Raw genomic sequence first — 21,193 nt, forward strand, 5'->3', positions numbered from 1 at the left:
AAAACTTTGAGCTTGAACTAAAAAGGGAATGTGGATGCTGCTGAGCTTCTAGACCACTGGTTTTATTTCCTATTGCAAATTCGGTCATTGCTGAAAGAGTGAGGATCAATGCATGCTGTATTATTGATGAATGTGCACGTGTTCTTGTGATGGTAATTTCTGCATCTCTTGAGCACTTCAGATACTTTCAGATATATCTCGATATGCCAGAGTCCTCTCTGATGTCCTTAACCTGTTTTAAGCTGTTCCTTTTACCCCCAAAATAAACAAAATCCATCTGTCACTGAATGCTTTCCTTTCAAAGCACAGTTTTGCAAAATGTTTCATTCTTGAACCAGAGGCAGGTTTCAGAGTTAATTCAGCTTAAACTTTGAGGACCAGAAGGCATCTTTTGTGCTACTGGATAGAGTTGGGTCTTTGCCCTGGCTTGTATAAACTACAGCACTGAATGCAAGGAGATATACATCTATACATCATCTATACATCTATACATCTATACATCTATACATCGGTTTGTTCAGCAGCCTCGTACTAATGAAAAAGCATATATTTGAGTACTGTGTTCAGTTTTAGGCCCCTCGCTACAAGAAGGACATTGAAGCTCCAGAGTGTGTCCAGAAAAGGGCAATGAAGCTGTGAAGGGTCTGGAGCACAAGTCTTATGGGAAGCAGTTGAGGGAAGTGGGATTGTTCATCTTGAGGTGGCTCAGGGGAGATCTCATTGCTTTCTACAACTCTCTGAGAGGAGATTGTGGTAGGTGGGGTCATCCTCTTCTCCCATCTAGAAAATGAGAGAGAGCAACCTCAAGTTGTGCCAGGACAGGTTCAGGTTGGATATTAGGAAAAGCTTCTTCTCAGAAAGATTGGTAATGTATTGGCACAGGCTGCCAAAGGAGTTGGTAGCATTACCAGCCCTAGAGCTGTTCAAGAAACGTGTAGACGTGGCACTGAGGGATGTGGTTTAGTAAGTAATATTGGTGGTAAGTGGACAGCTAGACTAGATTATCTTAGCTGTGTTTTCCAATTGCAATGATTCTATGGTGTATGTCTATCCCAAAGGAGTAGAAGAAGTCTTTACAAAAGCACAGCATGCTTTAGAAAAAGAGAAGAATCGAGAAGAACAGGGGTGAATGAAAAGTGAGAAGAATCGTAAAGAAGAACAGGGAGAGATGGATAATTTAGATCATATCAAAACCAAGAGAAATGTATGGCTAGATACACAAGCAAGCAAGCATTCTTGCAGATATCAATAAGAAATCAAAACTTGTGTTTTCTAAAGATTTAATGCATGGAGAATCTCCTGAGAAATGCCACATTCTAGATAAAGCAGTCAGTTCAAATGGCAGCACCAGAGCAAAAATGTATCTATTACAGTGCTGCTAATAAGCAAATGTGAGCAGTATTTCTTGACAAGAGGCTGGGGTTGTTTTCTAATAAATCCATGTTAAGTAGCAAAGGGATAAAAGCTGAAACTCAAATAGCAATCCACTTCAGCTACCACTTTCTCACTTGAAGTATAGATGGATGCATTGACCCCAATCGGAAATTCTTTAAGGATAATTCTGGTTAGTAGAAGCTAATGTGAAATTAAATGTGTATACATTTGTGCATGTGTTCCTGGAAAAGGTACGATTCTGAATGCTGAACATGTTGCCCACTCTGTAGTTAATACAGTGTTGCTTGTGCTCTGCAATAAACTATTATTTCTGTGCTACTTCTGTAATTACATTTAATAATCAGCTCTCACAGTCCAATAGTATTAAACGTAGGAGTCTTTTCAACAAACTATGATAAATAACTCCTTGCAGAACTGCTGTACTTGAGGAAGCTTTATGGCTCTCTTTGTAAGATTTGTCATTTTCTTAAAGCTGCTTCAAAAAGCTTCTGAGCTTCGCTCTGGACCATCACTATATTTTCCCTTCCCCCTCTCGCTGTGAGTGGAGCTGGGTAAATGAAGCTTAATGTGCCATTTCCAAGCACTGTGACACTCCTCCAGGGCTGGTTACATTTACCATTGCTGAAGTCTAAATAAGCGAGTTTTAATGAGCAGGAATGCTTGCTAATAGCCGATTCAGGTACTTAGTAGTCCATGTTATTTAACTGTGGTGGAATTACAGTACATAAACGGTTGAATGATTAATAGATGTACCTGCTATATATTGCCGCCTAATAGTTTGTGCCATTAAAGAACTACCTTAAAGATCTTCTGGTTTGGATGTGGCTAGGGAGAAAAGAATTTGCTTGTATATTTATTTCACTGCTAACATACGCCTTAAAACACCTCAATAATTTCACATCACCACCAATAGTTTGCTCAGTAACATGAATAAACTCACTGGAGAATGTTGGTACATGTATAATTTGGCTTCCTGAAATGGCCAGCTCAGCAGCTTTGCTCTTTGCTTAGGGCTGGCAGAAGTAAATTCAAGCTGGCCTTTTAAGGTCACAAATAAAGCAGTAGATGAGATCTGATTTTCTCTCTTCTTCTGTCCCATTAATTTTGGGCAGTGATAGAGGGACCATCAAGTGTGATTGCATTTTTTTTTTTAACTCTTCTGAGTTGTGTACAGGCAGGTGGCAAGGGGGGGGGGGGGGGGGAAGCTAAAACTGACAGATGAACAACAAATGAACAAGCATGAAGGAATAATAGCGTCCAACATCTGTTTCGGTTTGCACTGAGATACTCCAGAAAATATTGCAGTATTTATGGAAATAGTATAAGGGTTGTTTTGAACTGCAGCTAATGGGACAAAGGTCTGCTGGCTGGCTGTCTTATTCCCAGAGTCCTTTCTGCATTTTCCTGTTCCATTACACACTTCAACCTGACACTGCTGTTTTTCAGATCATGAGGACCAATTGTAAAGCAACCAGTAGAGAAAAAGTCACTGACTATCAGCAGGTGGACTAAAAGACAATGTGGGCAGATTTCTGAAGGAGATGTTGGCAGTGCTGCAATACTGATGTGCCAGCTATGGAAGAGTTGTTTGCAGTACCTTCTGAATCCAGCAAAACCTCTTTTAAACATAAGAATCCAGAAGGTGGGCAGGCTTTTTTGAAGTTGTCAAATACTGCCACAGAGCTGGTTTAAGCAGCTGCAGAATTTTTTGAAGCTGCTTTCTGTTTCCGTATCAGAGCACATAGGCAGAGGAATTCGCATCTGCCCCTGGCACAGCATGTGACCACATACAGCATCCCTGCTTCATTGCAGCACATCAAGAAGGGGCAGCCTTGTGAGGTTTCCGGTATTAGGAAAAATCTCTTCCTTCTCAGAAAGAGTGCTGATGGATTGGAACAAGCTGCTCAGGGAGGTGGTGGAGTCACTGTCCCTGGAAGTGTACAGGAAAGGACAGATGTGACACTGAGGGCCACGGTTAGTGGGCATAGTGGGTATGGGCTGATGGTTGTACTGGATTATCACAGTAGTCTTTTCCAACCTTTATGATTCTAAGATTTGATGCCCTCTTCTATGTGGAAAAACAAAGAGAGGTGGCTGCTCTCAAAATGGAAATTAGGAGGCTACCCAAAACCTGGAAAGCTGTGGTTTTACTGTTGACTTTTTTTGTGTGTGTGTGTGTGTGTGTGTGTGTGTGATGGTGGTAGTGGCATTTTTTTCTAGTAGCTGCCAATGCAGTTTAGTAACTATATTGTCTTGAATTGAATCCAACAAGCAAGGTATCCTCCTCCTAGATGTTAATTGTTCTAAGGTACCTTTGTTTGAGCATCTTACTTCACACAAAAAAACCCTCAGCTTCACAAAACTAAGGAGATTTCTACACTGGGTAGGAACATGATTAAGTATGTGAATTCTTAATAGCTGAAGTATACAAGTTGTTCTTATTCAGTAAAGTATTTTGAGACCAGCATGAGATGCCATTTCTGAGCTTGGCATCTTCTCTGGGTTGCTTCTCTGAAATATGTTTAAATAAAGCTTCCAAATTCTTTGAATGGCTTCAAGTCTGTATTTATTAGTGACAGCATCCAACATCAGGAAATCCCAAAGTTTGGAGCTGATAGCTTGTGAAATTCAAGGCGGCAGGGTGGGGTAAGGGCATTCAGTGAAAAACATTTGTTAGGGTGTGTTTTTCTTTTTTGTCATTCATCACTAAACTGAAAAAATCAACATTTGACCTAACCAACTGCAACTACTTGATAGAAGCCACTTTGGGAGATGACACATTGAACGCTTCCCCACACCCTACACAAATATGAGAGTCTTAAATATCAGAAGATATTTACAGCAGCCCTGTACAACTAAGGGAAGAATCTAGGCCATTTCTGTCTATCATTCTCAAATAATTGAGAAATTAACAATTTCACAAATTCATAAATAATTTGTGTCTTTCTTTATATATCTTGTGCATCCTTGTGTTCATATGACTTCTGTAGAACTAACATCCTTCAGTTCTACATCTGTACAGCTGAGTATGGCTGTGAATTAACGCTGAGATTGCAGACATGATTCCCCTCCCTTTCTCTTTGTATAGTGGAGATGAAGTGGTGGCCTCAACACCACAACCACTGGAAGTGGTGACATGAACTACATGTCAGCCAAATGCCCAGCCAGGTCATACATAAACTTTAATGAGCATACAGGGAGGACCATATGCTGTTTTAGATGGGCTTTTTTTCTCACTTTATTAAGGGAGAAGGTATATTTCTCCCTCTGAGCTCTTACAGCTCCCTGGGGCAGGAGGAGTCTGTGCATCACTTCTTTCCTTCCCATCCTAACAGGGTAAGGATGTAGGAGTGAGTACCACGGAAGATTTCTCATCTGTTTTCCTTCTGCTTCTCACCATACCCCAGAGAGCCAAATTCTGCACCCCTGGTGCCTCCTCCTTTCATTTCCATGTCATTAACTTTCAAAATGCAGCACTTCCCTGAGAAAACACATAGCAACAGAAGTCCCTATGCTGCAGCAGAGTTGTACACATCCACGACAGCAGGAGCTGACCTTGGAACTAAGAACTAGAATAGGATCTTTCTTCTCTCTACCTTGGCATTTTTCCCCTCGTGTCCATGAATAAATTGCATCCCTTCTGCATCCCTGTCTATGACATGAGCATGCTGCTCATGTTGTAGATCTATTGCCTTGTAATTTTTATCTTGCTTTTAAACACCAGGGAAGAAGTGATGAGAGAGAGGCCCTTTTATCTGATGTCCTTGCTGGGTATTTGACCAAGAGGCCGATCTTGACCCGGGATTTATAACTATATTGTAAGGAGTCAGAATTTGACCTGAATTATCCTTCAGTTTCTAAGTTATAAGATTTCTGACTTCACAGATGTTTGGGGGGGATGTTAAAGTGAAACTTAAATCTTTGTGAAATATAGAAAATGGTCACAATGAGGAGGGCATGCACTGAAGTATTATTTATATTTTGGATGCTCCCTGGAATTCCATCATTTTGATGGCAGGTTCTTATCACTGGATACACAGAGCTTTCTATCCTTTTTACCTAAGGAGAAATGAAAAATTCAGAAATAGCAAATTCAGAACAGTGAAAAATGCAGCCTTTAAAAATAATCATGGTAAGAAAGCAACAAGCATGTTTGCTCATGTCCTTTATCTCTCTCAGATAATCTTGCAGAATGTCAGCTTGTATAGAAATAGATTTTTACATATGAACTTGTTACATCACTTCCTAAAAAAAGAGTATTTAGCTAGTACTTAAATAGCACATTCAGAGACTGTTTATGCAGTATTCCTCCTGCAAATGTATGATACTTCTTCACTAGTTAAACTCTGTACGAAGTCTTAAAACTCAGTGTACTTATTTGCTGTGTGTCATGTAGAAGAGCAACATACTCTCTCTTTTTGAAGATTTTATTTTATTTTTGAAAACTCTTTTTTACTATTTTAATCTTTGCTGGTTATAAGGTATTGTTCTAAAAATTAAAAATAAGTAAATAAATAAATAAATATTCTAAAAGCAAATGATGACAAGAAGGGAAAACCTGAAATCCACCAAATTTGACATAACAAAACCAGAGTTCAGGAGAACATCTAACCTCATGCTCTATCCGAACACAGCTTGTTTATTTTGATGCACTCCAAAAGGGCAAGAAACGATCCCATTTGAGATGAGTGAAACATGTTGTGTCTCATAATGGTATTTCAATAGGCTCTATTAATTCTTCCAAGTCAACTCAGACACAGTGCCCCATGTGATTTGGAGAAGAGCAGAGACAATGTGCCTTTGGATGCCATTTTTCAGCTGAAATGTGAAATCAATGTCCTGACCACTTGTGGTCATTAAAAATCCCATGGCAGTTTTCTGCAAGAGTAGAGGCATTGACTCCCAAGTCTTGGTGAAATTCCAGCTAAGTAATTATATTCCTCCCTATACAGCTTTCCTTTTAAAGCTAATTTAATGTTCCTCTTCAGTTGTTCTCCCTTGCTTTAAGTGCAAAATCTTTCATTTCCCTTTGTAAACTTTTCTTTAGTTCTGCTTTATACTGACAATTAGTAGCTGTCTTTTCTCTTGGTGCACCACTGATGCATGTCTGAGCAGTAGCTGTATGCATGCAAACAGATACACATACAATTTTAAATGCTTTTTTATTGACGGTCTGGTTAAAAGCCATTGAAATTAATGGGATGCATCCTTTTGAGCTAGTGGTCACAGAATTCATCAACGCTATGAGTGGAATCAAATCACTCAGCGGTACGTTGTGGACCCCTCTCAAATCCTGCTTTTCTAGCCTTGCTGATTATACAAACACTTGGTACTACAGTCTGCTCCCTCTGTAGATTCTGTAGGAAAGAGTGACCAAAAGCATCCACTGCATCATTTGCTCTGGCAAACTGTATTTGCCCGTGGCACAAAACAAAGAACAAATTCATGGTTATGCAAAAGTTCAAGGTTGGACTTCTTAGTTACCAACTTTATTGCCATTTGTTACATTCACCGTGTCAACATGGTGGCATAACCAGCTACAGCCACTGTGGATATTTCTGGAAAAATATAAGAATTCTCAAGTCTTCCTCTAGAATACCCTATTTTCTGCTTATTTCTGGTCACAAATGTATCTTTTCTGTTTTGATTAATGGTCGTTCAACTTTTAGTGTTCTGTTTAGAATCATAGAGTCACTGAGGTTGGAAAAGACCTCTGAGGTCATCCACTCCAACTGTCAACACATCCCCACTATGCCCACTAACCATGGCCCTCAGTGCCACATTCTTTTTGAGAAGAAAGTTTTCCAACTATCCAACCTGAACCGTTCCCAATACAATTTAAGTCCATTCACTCTCATCCTGTCACTGTTGGGAGTGGGGGAGCAGAGCAGAGGACAACCCCCACCTCAACACAACCTCCTTTCAGGGAGCTGCAGAGAGTGATAAGGTCTCCCCTGAGCCTTCTTTTCTCCAGAATAAACAATCCCAGCTCCCTTCACCGCTTCCCGTAAGATTTGTGCTCCAGATCGGTCACAACTTTGTTGCCCTTCTTTGGACATGCTAAGGGGTTTAGTAAGGGGTTGAAAACTTCACTCGAGACAGAAATATCAACTGATCTTTGTTGGGTTGTGTTGTTTTTTTGTTTGTTTGATTGTATTTTGAGCTTCAAAGAAAGCGAGTATAAGGGGCAGGAAATAGCTGCTGCAGCTCAATACTAGGGAATAAAATGTCCTGTGGTCTCTTGTTTTGAAGACAGGACCTTCAGTGACTACTGGCTCAAATGCTTTAGACCATGACCGTAGAACACACACATTTCACAAATTGGAAGTCTCCTGTATTCTGGTTTTGGGAGTCTTCTGCTTGCATTTGTGCTGCTTTCTTAATAGCACACCATACAGAATGCTTCTTCAGCTTTGCTCTTATCCTTATGTCCCTATCCTTGTTTGCCTCATGTGCTGTAGGCGGGCTTTATCTGCTCTTCAAAGTGTGAGATGTTGAAGGAAGAACACTGACAGGATTGCAGAGATGTGTTGCTGCTTTCTTTTTGCATCTTCCCCAGCACCCCGCTACATTGCTTGACTTGAATCTATATGCTTTTCTTTTCAGAACAAAAAGCGTTCTCAATAGAGACGTAAGGCTTTCCAGACCACTAAGGGCCATGATCCTGAAGAAGCAAAAATTGTTTCTAAGCATAGTCCTGACTCACAGGAGTTGAACTGAGTGTTTGTTAAATTTCCTGGCATGCATCTAGGAGAATACATTAAAGATTACCCTTGCCCTGCCTCTTGTGCCTCAGTTTACATCTTGGCAGAAGCATTAAATCACAGAAAAACATTCCACTGTTAAAACCTCAAAGCTGTGTTGTGCTAAACCCAGCACGTAGGTGGGTAACAACAGCTGCCAGTCAGCCTCTGAGAGAAGGGCACCATATGATTTCTCAGTGAACAAAGCATTTAATACAAACACCACACTTTCCAAATATTCTGAAGAGTTCTCCTGAGCAACTTTCTCTAAACAAGACCATTAGGCAGCAAAGTCTGTTTGCTCATCTTTATGCAGATCTTCCCACTTCCACTTCAGTATAAGGTTTTGACTAAAATATTTATACTTTTCTGCTTTGGTACACATCCCACTCGGATCCTGTGGGAAGGATTTTTCAGCCTGTGGAGAGAAATGGCAAAATATGAGTGTGGGGTGGTATTTCATTTGCCCACCCTGGCTTTCTGGCTTTTGAGATTAAAGATGTATCTCTGGAGGGTGCAGAGCCTCCTCAGTAGATCAAAGCCCCTTGCAGGTCTAGAGAACAGTTTGAAAATTTCATTTTGACTTCAGGAAAGCCATGGGTTACAGGACAGCATTTTGAGGTGCAGACCTCCCACCTGGCATCCTCCTGGCTTCAACACCTTCCATAGGTGGATCATCCTGTCCCAGATCTGTCCTGCATAGCTGAATGAAAAATACCTGGAAATTGTAAATGACCTTCCTGGAAATTCTGTGACTGTAATGTCATCTCCTACCTAACAGCTTTTCCAGGCTCCTTAATCTTGTCCTCTTCTGTCCTTAGTGCTGTTATGCATTAGCTCATCACATTTGCATTGGCACTGATTTCAGTGGGATTTGAGGCAGTCTGGATGAAGCATTTAGGCTTATACCTGCACTCTTTTTCAAGGTTGTCCTTGGATATCATAGACAGGACATGAAAATACATGATCTTATATTCATTGTCCTTTTGAGTGTAATCCTCCTGTTTTTATCAAGATTTTTTTTCATTCGTGTTTATTTTCTGCGTCATTTGGGAGTAGCAGGAATCTGAAATTTTGTTGTATAAGTCTAGCTTCAGTTTCTTGAAATACTGGAGAATGAGTACCCATTATCTTTAAATAAACTTTAAGGGTATTCTTGATGAGTAATTTGCTCCATAAGATTTTCTTTTTAAACTCCCATGAAATATATTTATAGAGCAGTGCCGCTATTCCTGATATTTATAGCGCACTCACAGTGGACATTAACCATCTTCAGCAGTCAGTGTGCTATTTATTTCCAGGATCATTGTGTTTGTTTTCTAGGAAAATAATATTTTTAGCTTATTATTCTGAAGTTTTTGGTTGGTTGATTAGTTTTTTTTGTTGGTGGTGGTGGGTTTTTTTTGTCTTAAACGCTGATGATTTGATGAGAAGCTAAAAACTTTGAATAGCTGGGAAGTAATCAGGCTTCTTCTCTTTTATGTGCAAGTTACGTTTTTATGTGAGCTTGATCTGTATTTGAAAAATTGTTACCTTACACATTTTTGCTTCAAATTGGAATTTGATCTGCCCAAATGTAAAACTGGCAACACGATTAATTACATTAAAAATTTATATGCTAAAGGCCTGCAACATCTTTGTTTAAGATTCTGGTCACATTCAGATATTTTACCAGAGTATTGACTATTGCATAATTATTTTCATAAGGCTGGCATCTCTTGCAGAGTGGGTTATTTAACAAAAATGAAAATCTTTAGAAATTTAGATGCACCAATCACTCACTGCTCTGGTCAGAAGCTGGCAATACGATTCCAGTTTAATATTCTCTTTTGAACGTGAATTCTTCTGCTTCTTGCTGCAACCTCTGATTTGCCTGGTTGTCTTTTTAAGCTGGATGACCAACTGCTATTTTATAAACTGGGGTCCCATTCCCTAAAGCAATAACGTGCCAATCTGTTACAAGAGCAATAGTAAGTGGCTAAGAGGTAGGTAGTCACTTTAGAGGAAGAAACAAAGAAATGCCCAGCCTCACCAAAAACATTTGAATGAAAGGAGATGGTGTCTGTGATTAGAGGTAGAAGGGGAAAATTTCCTGGATATTGGAACCATTTAACAATTAAGTTCATTGACAGCTTGCAGAAAATTCTTTGTATGTATAGATTATAAGTAGAGCTTGGAGAATAAAGTGATACCAATATGCATGAAGTTTTAACGACAGTAATGCATCTAATGTCTGCATCAAATTTTCCCATAGAAACCAAGTCTATATTGCTCCTCTCTAATTTTATGTTATCTCTTTCCATTCTCTTCCTCTTTCTCTTTTCTCTCACTTTTGATGTCATTTACACCATGGACTTTGTTCATCACAGGTACCTGCTAGGAGCTTACCTGGCAGCCCCTGCTGGATGGGAGCTGTGGCACTTCTCAAAGGCCTTGTGTGTGTGTTGGACTGCTGCTGAATAAAGCATGCAGGAAAATGATGTAGACTGTCTTTATTTTCTGCTTATTCTTCTTTGCATCCACTGAGCACTTTTCTGATCTGTACTTTTTGAAGCAAAAATCTAGGATGTTTGAGGAATCTTCTGTGACCACTGAACTGCACAGCTGAGACGCAAAGAAAAGTTGTGGTCTCAAGTTGTGCCAGGGTTTAGATTGGATATCAAGAAGAATTTCTTCATGTAAAGATGGGCAAGTGTTGGAACTAGCTGGTAGTCAAGTCCCCATCTCTGGAGACATTTAAGAGTTGTGGATGTAATACTAAGGAAAATAGTGATGAGACACAGTAGGTCAGATTGATGGTTGGACAAGATGATTTTGAAGGCTTTTTCCAGCCCAGATGATTCCATGACTCTGTGATTCTGTGTTAAAAGGGGTGACACAGACAAACACTGATGGTAGATCTGCAATGTAGCTTAAGGATTCTGTAGGTAATGATAATATATTCAATTGTGCTTTAATATGGCTTTTTACATTATTGTAACACTGGTTACAACAGCTCACTTTTGATATCTCACACTTTGTTTCCCTCTAGGCGTATCGCACATCCACAAAGTAGATTCAAATGAGTACAGTGGATCAAAAACAAAACATTTGCAAAATAACTGTTGCCTAAAACCCAAGATAAGAGGGTCACACATATTTCGGCATTTTCTCAGTGCATGACATCATCATAAATATGTCTAATCCCTTGTTGTTGCTGCAGAACTGAAAAAGGGAACTTTTTCCAGTGGAAAATTGGCCCAGTGCTGCATTTTAGCTATGTAGGATATCACACAGTGCTGGCATTTGAAGGAGTGATAATTTTATGCTTAAAAATGAGTAATGGAGCTATTGAGAATTTTATTCTGAGGAAGTCCTTAGATCACACACTATCGTCTGTTTTTCACATTCTTGTGTATATGATCGTACAGATTCTGCATCCGTCAGTGACGCATTTGCATATAAAATTGAGTGTGTGTGCACTCCTATAAAATACAAGTGGTATAAAAATGTTTTAAAAAATTATAGCTGTTCTAAAGAGAAACTTAATTTTTCCTCACTTTGTGTCTTTCAGAGAGACTGCCACAGAGTTATCTGGAGCATTACCAAGGTAAGCATGTGGCTCTAAACTGACTCTGGGTATCAATGTCTGGAAGCTGCTAGAAGACCATATGACATTTTGGGACAGAACACGATCCTTCTCCTACAGAAAACTGCAGGGATGTTGAGAACTGGGCATGCAGGGAGGAGAGGGAAATGTGACCGTGAAATACTGGAGCGAACATACTCTATGGCCTACAACAGGTTGGAGGTTTTTTTGAGGCTTAGCATAGTTGTTGTACCTAAGAAATAGAAAACCCAGCTGTGCTCCTCTGCCAGCTGTGCAATGATACCCACTGCAGGTGGTTTTCCTTTTGCTTTAAATTTCACCTGAGGGAAGAGGGGAGGGAAACTTGGAGACTGGGGAGAAAAAAACACTGCGATCTTAAGACATTTTCATTTGGAAAGCAGAACAGCTTAGATCAAATTCTTCTGTGCTGGGAAAGCTTTTCATAAAATAATAGAATTAGACAGGATCCTAGGCTGCAATAGAGGTTTTTGAAGAGAGACTTGCCTACATATTGTCAAAGGATGCATTAAAATGCTGTTATCATGCAGATAGAGAAAAGAGTGGAGAGAAGGGGGAAAATCTGATGTGATAATCTGTCACATAATAGAGATGACTAGTGAGTTAAAAAATGGTGGTCTCGTGTTTCTTGCCTCTTCTGCCATCAGTTTTGCTCAGTGAAATATGGTGGTGTTTAACAAAATAATGGTTTGGAGTGTTTTTATATCTTCTGATTTGTAGCAATGTTGTAGTTCATATAATAGATAAAGGAATAATTCAACAGAAAAATCTGTTTTCTTTAGGCATGGTAATACATGTGATTTATTTCTGCTTCAAAGGCAGAGAAAAATTGTCTACCTTTATGGGATGTGGGGTTTCATTAGTTGACTCATCTGTATTGATAAGCTGCATGAATGCAGATCTTCACAGAACTGGATGTTTTTTTTCCACACCTCTCTAATGTATCACTTTGTTTTGTAGGTTCAAAATTTATATCAGTTGTTTATTCATTAAGTTCTTTTTTATGACTTACCATTATTTGATTGTGCAAGCAGTTACAATGGTGAAGTTTCACCAAGGATTTGAAGGGCTGCACAATGACCAAGCCAATGACCAAGATTTTATTCAACTTCCTTGAAAAAAAGAAAGAAAATCACAGTTCTTCATATAAAATGAGAACAAAAGTAAAGATTCAACAAAGTCTGGAGTGTCTTTTATTTACTTTAGCGTTAAAATGTTTCCAGTTTGCTTTCATGCTCCTAATTGGTTAGGTATTGTATGACTAATATACTGGAAACATGCAGTCCTTGCAGTGCTGAAATGAATTTCACTTTAATTTAAAGTTAAAACAAGAGATCCAGGTGCATGAATAAACATCCAGTTTCATACTTGCCATTAATGATTGCCTAAATGTGTTTTTCAAGTTATTACCACAAGCCTTTAATTTCAACCATGGCAAGATGTCGCAAGTAAAAATCAGATTATACAAACAATGTGCAGAAGGCAATGTAATTATGTTATAAATATTAAAACCAATGATCTTGTCTAGATTTTAAACAAATGTTTGTGGCTGCATGCAGACTGGCTGGTCCTCAGCCTTCTCTGGGCTTCACTTGTTCCTGCATTTCTCTGAGCAAGAGTTTCCTTGGGGCTTTTAATCTTCAGTTTTCATGTATTAATCTGATATTTTATGTTCTTCATTCAAACTTTAAGTGAACCATTTTGCTGTAATTAATTATAACTGTGAAACAGTCTAATTTCCCCACCACCAGCACATCGTTTCCCAGTCCATACTCTGAAACTACTTCATGTCGTGTGTCATGACACTGAACAATAGATTTGATGAACATGGTGGTGACAGATTGATAGTTGGTCTAGGTGATCTTTGTGATCTTTCCCAACCTTAACGACTCTTTGGAATTTTAATTTCATTTCAAAGTGCAGCAACTAATTATCACTTTCCCATAGTAATTCTGCTAGTTGTGTTTGATCCAATGGGACAGAAAAAAATACTCAGTATTTCTAGAAATCCAGCTTCTATTTATGCAGTGAAACACAATGCCTTTTCTCTGGGCAGTAATGGATGTATTTGTTCCCAGGACTGATCCAACACACTTCAAGCAGTTCTAAATCTGATGATAGGATCTTCATTGTAAGGTGTGTGAGTCTGTACTTGAGTCTTGTTCAGCTATCAGAAAGATTTAGGCACTAGTGACATTAATTAGTTGCTGCTATTAAAAAAAATCCAACAAACAAACAAACAGTACAGGCAAAACCAAACTTCTGAATTGCACATAGTTGAATTACTGGAGAGAAGTTAGGAATATTTTTTTTTTTCCCAGAAATATAAATAGTAAGAATTTACAGGAAAGAATATTTTCTCTTCTAAAGTAATCAAGATAGGCTCCTTATGTGCCTGTAACAAAGTGTCTGTGTAAATGGTGGTTTTTTAATGTAGTCATTTTCCACAAGATACTGCTTCTTGGTTTCTAATGATTAAATTAAGGAGGAAATAAAAATTACCTTACTTTTTGTCACTGAAGAATGTGTTTCATTCATAGAAAGAAGTGGGAAAATCTGAGTTAGTTAACATCATTTATAAGGAAACTTAATAGATTAACTTTGCCTGTAGAAAGATACAAGAATATTCTGTATGAGTATATTGTGTCAGTTCTAATTTACCAGTTATTTCTGATGGGGGAAGCTTTGAGCAGGAATTGGAAATTTCAACTTAAAATATGTTGAAGAAGCTTTACCACTTTTATATTAAATGACATTATTATGTCTGTGAATGTATATTGTTTTTTCGAAGAAAGGATTTCTGTGTGCAACAGCACATCAAAGAAAGGATCTTCACAAGGAAAACTTTATAATAATATTAAGTTGTTCATTGCATGACCTATTTAGAGTACTCAGATATTTCTTGTTGTAGACTACATAATTAAATTTTAAATGGAACATGATAAAGAAATTATACTGGTGATCTCTAGAGATTTGAATACCCTATTTGGATCTTTACAAGAATGTAGCAGAGACATACTTTAAAATTTAATAAAGGTCTGGCCTATTTTTTTTTTCCTTCTAGATGTGCTATAACTACTATAGCAGTCCTATTTCAAACTGCATTTGCTCTCCATATTATATACATGATACCTATGATAAGAGACCAAACTAAAATTATTAAAAGCATATATATCTTAAATTGAGAGACCCACAATTTATGTATGATGCAGAACAATTTATGAATGAAGATAAGCTCCTAAAGCCTTGCAGTACCCTAGCTTGCAACCAGCCCTTCACAGACCATCATTTGATCTAAGCTAGAAACATGTCCAGAGAGATGTAATTTAGTGAGGTAGAGTGCTCGTGAACAGTGCAAAGCCCTACGGGCATGAGGGAGATGATATTTGGAGCTTAAACAAGAAAATACCCCACTGCAATATCAAAGGAATGGTTTCAGTCTCTAGCCCCTTCTGTTTGCTTCTGTGAAAGATTCTTTATATTTAGAAAGAACAAATATTTTAAATATGGACAAACCACATGGATTATTTAGTTGCTTCAGTTTAGTAATGATAACAAAGCTAAAATTTTTGTTCTCATCTTATATGTAGTGACTTGATTTTGCTGTTTACTCGGTCAGAGTAAAGTTTAAATGGTCGCTTCCTCTTGGATTTTGAGGTGAAGGCTATCTTAGAAGTATGATTTGAACTTTTTTTCTGAAAAGGTGGGATGAAATCTGCAACAAAACATGACAGCAAGAATACATTGGTGTGCCAAAAAGGTATACTCAAAATTTAAGTCTTTCAAATTCTCTCTTATAGCCACAGTAATTTCTGGACCTCGTGTACTTTAAACCAGCAATCTGCAGTAGGGTACAAACTGTAGCCCCTCTTGATTTAAAATTTTATTCTCCCACATTCCATAAATTTCTTTAAATGATGTCTAAATTCCATTTACTGTAGAGACATGTTCCTGCGTGTCTACAGCATTTTGAAAGTAGAATGTGAGTACTGAAGTTACTTCAGTACTTTTGAACAATGTTAACCTGCAACTTCACCATTATTTAAATCTAATGCAACTAAGCTTTTATCTAAAGGGAAAAGAAGAATTGACAACCCACCATATGACAAGCAAAATGAAATCTCTTGATCACTAACTGTCAGCAGTCTTTCTAATACCATTGTGTTAGGGAATGATATGTCTTCCAAGGAACTAAGTACACAAGGTTTTGAATTATTTCTGTCTTGACAGCCTCACCCAAGTAACTACTTGTAAGTGCTTGGATGAACTGTAAAATGTGGTTCTATGTGGTTCTGCAGAGTGAGTTAATAAAATATCCATGAGCATTTTAATTACTATGAAATGAAAAGGATCTTTTTTTTTTTCCTGACAATAGTAAGGATGTAGACTAAATCCAAGTCAGTTGCTATCTTTATGGGTATTGCATAGATGAAGTAGCTGAGGTTGGCCATCTCTGCTCTTCTGGACCCCTTCTGGATAAAGTCTTTTGACAAACAATTTCTCTCATTCTAAGAACACCAGATTATACCTTTCCCTGCTTGTGCTTTGTGTTGGATGAACGGGTGGATGGATGAACGGGTGGATGGATGGATGGATGGATGGATGGATGGATGGATGGATGGATGGCTGGCTGGCTGGCTGGCTGGCTGGCTGGCTGGCTGGCTGGCTGGTTGGGTGGATGTCCTTTCATGAGACCTGAACTGCTTTGCTGCTGATGTCAGACTTGAATACCTACAGCATACGTTTCTTTGTCCCAGTGTACAACACAATTTTCCTTACCTTTATACAAGACTTACTGAAATTTATTCTTCTTTGTATAAAGCAGGGATTTGGTATAGTCCACTTGTGACCCTGTCTTTGAATGCAGACATTCTGCTTTCTGCCTCTAAATCCCTTCATGAAACTCACTTTCATTTAAAGGCATATAAATAATAGGTCATGAAAACTGGGAGGCAGGCAGTGGTAGCTGATAACGTTAAAATCTCTTGAATGTCAAACTATATGTAGCTAACCAGAGTTAGTCTTTAGAAATGATATCATCATGTATCTTTTCTGAAACCACATCATTAAAAGGAAAATAAAAAGATTTCAGCCCTCGATATTTAATGTTCTAAAGTCAACTGTTTGAAAGAGCAGGTTTTTCACAATTTGGATGCCAGCCACTTTCTGAAGAAAATCATTACTTTAAATTGAGACTCAAATTTAACTAATCATTTAAAAAAATCTTACATTTGACATTCTCCGTGCCTCAGATGCTTATTTCTAAATTATACCTTCTTTCATCCATTTTGAGCTATTTTTCTGTACTGCAAGCAGGACTGCCTATTATCCATTATATGCACTGTACAATAATACTCTGATGCTGTTTGGTCTTTCTGAGGGGCAGTAATGTAAGTAACAGTAATGATTTGAGATAGCAATGAGTTTGCTGTGATTGTAAGGTGAATCTGTTTTCCTGAAGAAAGAATATTAAAATTCTCTTCGCTATTCTGATTTTTATTTTTTTTTTGAAGAAAACTTCAATACCATTAAAATGTGACATGGAGTTATTCATTATGGCAGCTGTTGGAATTTTTTTTTTCTTTTTTATTTTTTTTTAACATCCCTTTTAAAATATACAAAATTTAAGTTGAAAATTTACAGCTGATGTAAATGTTAAAACACACTTATGTTCAATCTGATCCCTTTCTGGAGAGATATTTTTAAAATCTTAAGAGGAGTCTAAGAAACACAGAGGTGATTATCCATATGTGCTTACTGATGACTTGCATTCGAAAATTACAAAGGTACCAATGGTAGGATCCACGTTGCCTAAATGTAGGTGTCACAAACACACTCTGCGTAAAGAACCAAGGGAGAAATGAAAAGAAATAGGTGCATTATCTCAGGACAGGGTGAATAACCTTGGGGAATTGTTTTTCTTTCTATGCTGCCTGAAAGTAAAGCCTGGGGGAACAGCGTTAACTAGATGTTTCACCTGATGATAGCTTTAATTTAAGGTGAGTACTAGCAGGCTGAGTTTTAGAAGTGTTAAAGCAGCAAATGATGTAAGCTGATGCCTGCTGGAGTTTTGAGGACAATGGCATGCTTAACCTCAAAAAACTTTCGATATTTGGTACTTAAGTGCTAAATATAGACTCTGGGAAGGAGGGGGAAAGTCAGACAGAAGTGATTGTTGGACTTGATACAGTTCTGACCCAGAAGGCAGATAACTGTTTCCACCATGCAGAGCCCTCAGAAATCACTTCTCACAGTCTTGAAATGGCTCCTAATTACTCGTAGCTATTGAATCTTAAAATGAGCATAAGTGATTTTGCTCAGTGACCTGGGTTTTGAACCCACCACCATTTCTCACCAGCAATCCTGAGCATCTCTCATAAACATTAATGGATTTGACAGCAGATCTTTATTTTAAAAGTCTGGAAGGGCTTTTATTTTTAATCCCTACTGTAAAACTCTAAAACTAGAAACGTATTCTCTTTTTTTTTTTTTTTTTTTTCTTCTCTTATTCACCTTTACCAGACTTCCAAGCATCTTTTTAACTTTTCTTACAAAGACTTGCCATCTGAATGTGCCCAATGAGGATAATGTGCATCAGAAATGAAAGGACTTGGATCTCTTCATTTCCATTCCTGAAGGTGAATTCCAAGATCGTGATTATTTTTATTTATACAGCGCCTAAAGAGTGCTAAATACTTTATGGAACAAATAAAAGACCTCTTGTAAAAAGCACGCATTCCTATAATCTAATTTTAGTCTCAAATCAGGCAGTATGAATGCTAAGCAGCAGGGCTTGAAGTAAAATGGAAGGTATATGAGGGCTACACTAATAAGATTGAGCAGTTATTTAGGTTCATTATCTGTTCCACTTAACAGTGCTGCAGTATCTTACTGGTTAAAGTTAAATTTACATTGGTCTGGGGAGAAGATTTGACTTCAGTATTAGGTTTTCTCATAAAAAATGAGCCTCTGAACAGTAGCTTGAATGAAGACAGAGGAAGGATACATTACAGGTGGGTACTGAGTGGTCAGTCTGTTATAAGAAACAGTAAAGGGAGCAATCTTAAAACACAAATCCTTTACCAAGCTTTATTTTCCTGTCAAAATGCTTGTTAAAATGTTAGCCATTTCTGTATCTCCTTTGCTTGAGCAGTGTTTAAGTATTGAAGATCATCAGAGTAAAGTTATTTCGAAAGTCAGTGGAAGGAACAAAACTTTTTGAGAATAATCTCAGATGTAAATATACATTGGGGGGGGGGAAGGGGGAAGCTAAAAAAAAATACGCATCTGCTTCTGTAGCAGCTACTCAGCAGCAGAAGTCTAGCAGAGCTTTGTTGATGTGGAAGAGCTTTCTGTTAGTAAACTATGCCATAGGTATGTGATTGACACAGAGCTTTGTCACAGGATCACAGAATGGCTGAGGAAGGGACCTCTGGGTTCAACGCATCCAACCTCTGCTCGAGCACAGGCCACAGAGCAGGGTGCTCAGCACCATATCCAGGTGGCTTTTGGAGATCTCCAAGGAGGAAACTTTATAACCAGTCTGGCTAACCTGTGCCAGTGCTCCATCACTTGCATCGCACAGAATTGCTTCCCGATGTTCACAGAGAGCCTCCTGTGTCCCAGTTTGGGCCCATTGCTTCTGCACCTGACACAGATCACCACTGGAAAGAGTCTGGCTCCGTCCTGTTTGCACCCACCTTCCAGTTACTTAGAGACCTTGATGAGATCCCCCTGAGCCTCTTCTTCTCCAGGCTGAACCGTCCCATCTCCCTCAGTCTCTGCTCTTAGCAGAAGTGCTCCAGTATTTTGGTGGCCCCGTGTTGGACTCCCTCCAGTATGCCCAGGTCTCTCTTGTACTGGTGGCCTAGAACTGGGCTCAGCACTCCAGTACAGCCTCACCAATGCTGAGCAAATGGGAATGATCACCTCCCTTGACATGCTGGTGACACTCAAATGCAGACAAGATTACTGTCAACCTTCTTAGCAACAAGGGCTCATTGCTGACTTGTATTCAACTTGATGTCCACCAGGACCCCCAGGTCATTATTTGCAGAGCTGCTTTCTAGCTGGGTGCCTGACCATGTCCTGATGTCACGGGTTGTTCCTCCCCAGGGGCAGAACTCTAAAATTCTCCTTGCTCAGCTTAATGAGGTTCTTGTCAGCCCACCCTCCAGCCTATCCAGGTCCATGTAGATGGCAGTATGGCCCTCTGATGCAGCCAGTCTCCCAGTCATGTTCTCTGTGCATTTACTCTTATGTCATAAGTTTAATAAATAATTAGAAATGAATTGTTGATACACAGCATTTTGTAAGTGTGATCCTTACCATTGGTCCTTGAAGAACAGTAGTAAGACATGGATGGACAATGTCAGAAAACCTATACTGTTACTCGTAGGACAGCAAAGATACCGTTTAGTCCTCTCTTCAATGTTCTCTGCTTTTTGAGTATCAATTTTTTAATGACATAAGCAATATTGTATCATTTGCAAAAATTGCAAATATTTGAATGATTTCAAAAGATTTGTTATCTTAGCAAAACTTAGACTACTCTTACTAAAATATTTAACAGTTAAAAAACAAAACAAAAAGAAGAAAAGAAAAAAAAACCGAAACACCAAAACCCTTGCACATTATTCCCTAGTGTTCAAGGTTAATGGTTTATATTTCATCTACCTTATATTAAAAACATTTTTACTGGAGTCCATAAATGTTAAACATTTTTAAAAAGCAATGATCGCAGTGGGACTAGATACATTACATAAAACCAGGCACAAGACCTGCAAGCAGTAATTGGTGACTGTTTTTTATTCTTGCAGGGCACTGAGTTGAGATTCCTCCCACGAGGTGATGCAGATTTTCACATCTGGAGCTTGCCATTATAACTAGGCAGTACCTAAAGGTTTTGCGGTCAGCAAAAGTCAACCGTGAGCCCCAATCTCACGCATTCAGAACAGTCTCATAGTGGCTGTTCTGTTGCTGTGACTATTACTAGTGATGATGTTTTACCAGTTCTGAGCCACTGAGGACCTACCCTACTTTCTCTGTATGTCCTCCCAGTATATTTTGCAAGTTGTGTCCTGTGCAGCACTTCTACAGTTGTAAAGTGTTGGCATGGCATTTTTCCTAGCTGGGCTATAGTGGAATATATTTTTCATTCCAACCACTGGAATTTGTAAGTCTTTTGCACCCTTTCCTGCAGCGAGCTCTTATGCTTTAGAAAAGCTATGATGTTGTAGAGAACATGTAAGTCATGTCTGTTTGCCATAATCTATCTTTAATGAATGGCTGTAGAGAAAAGATGAGAGAAAACAAGGTGCCAGGCTTCACTTAGCATAAGAAAATACAGAAGTGACTTTCAGCCCTGTCTGCATATTTGGCCTCTGGACTTTTATATACTCATCTCGCAACAGATCATGTGCTTAATTTTCAGAAGAGTCCTACTGAT

General features: G+C 38.6%; 1 protein-coding gene and 1 long non-coding RNA gene across 4 annotated transcripts in view; one reads left to right on the plus strand and one right to left on the minus strand.

Annotated features, from left to right (window-relative positions):
* The window catches only part of CELF2 (CUGBP Elav-like family member 2), a 564,102-nt gene that overhangs the window by 250,301 nt on the left and 292,608 nt on the right, over nt 1–21,193 (plus strand). For all 3 annotated transcript variants that reach the window (XM_048952217.1, XM_048952225.1, XM_048952171.1), the window contains one exon: nt 11,692–11,727. Coding sequence is in view for 1 of the 3 variants with exons in the window: in XM_048952171.1 (XP_048808128.1) it covers nt 11,692–11,727 (36 nt within the window). In the remaining 2 variants the exon portion in view is untranslated. The remainder of the gene's footprint in view (nt 1–11,691; nt 11,728–21,193) is intronic.
* The window catches only part of LOC125696515 (uncharacterized), a 48,655-nt gene continuing 39,202 nt past the window's right edge, over nt 11,741–21,193 (minus strand). The window contains exon 3 of the long non-coding RNA XR_007378367.1: nt 11,741–12,857. This is a non-coding gene — a long non-coding RNA (uncharacterized LOC125696515). The remainder of the gene's footprint in view (nt 12,858–21,193) is intronic.

This window comes from Lagopus muta, chromosome 1, assembly GCF_023343835.1.
Source record: "Lagopus muta isolate bLagMut1 chromosome 1, bLagMut1 primary, whole genome shotgun sequence".
NCBI lineage: Eukaryota > Metazoa > Chordata > Aves > Galliformes > Phasianidae > Lagopus > Lagopus muta.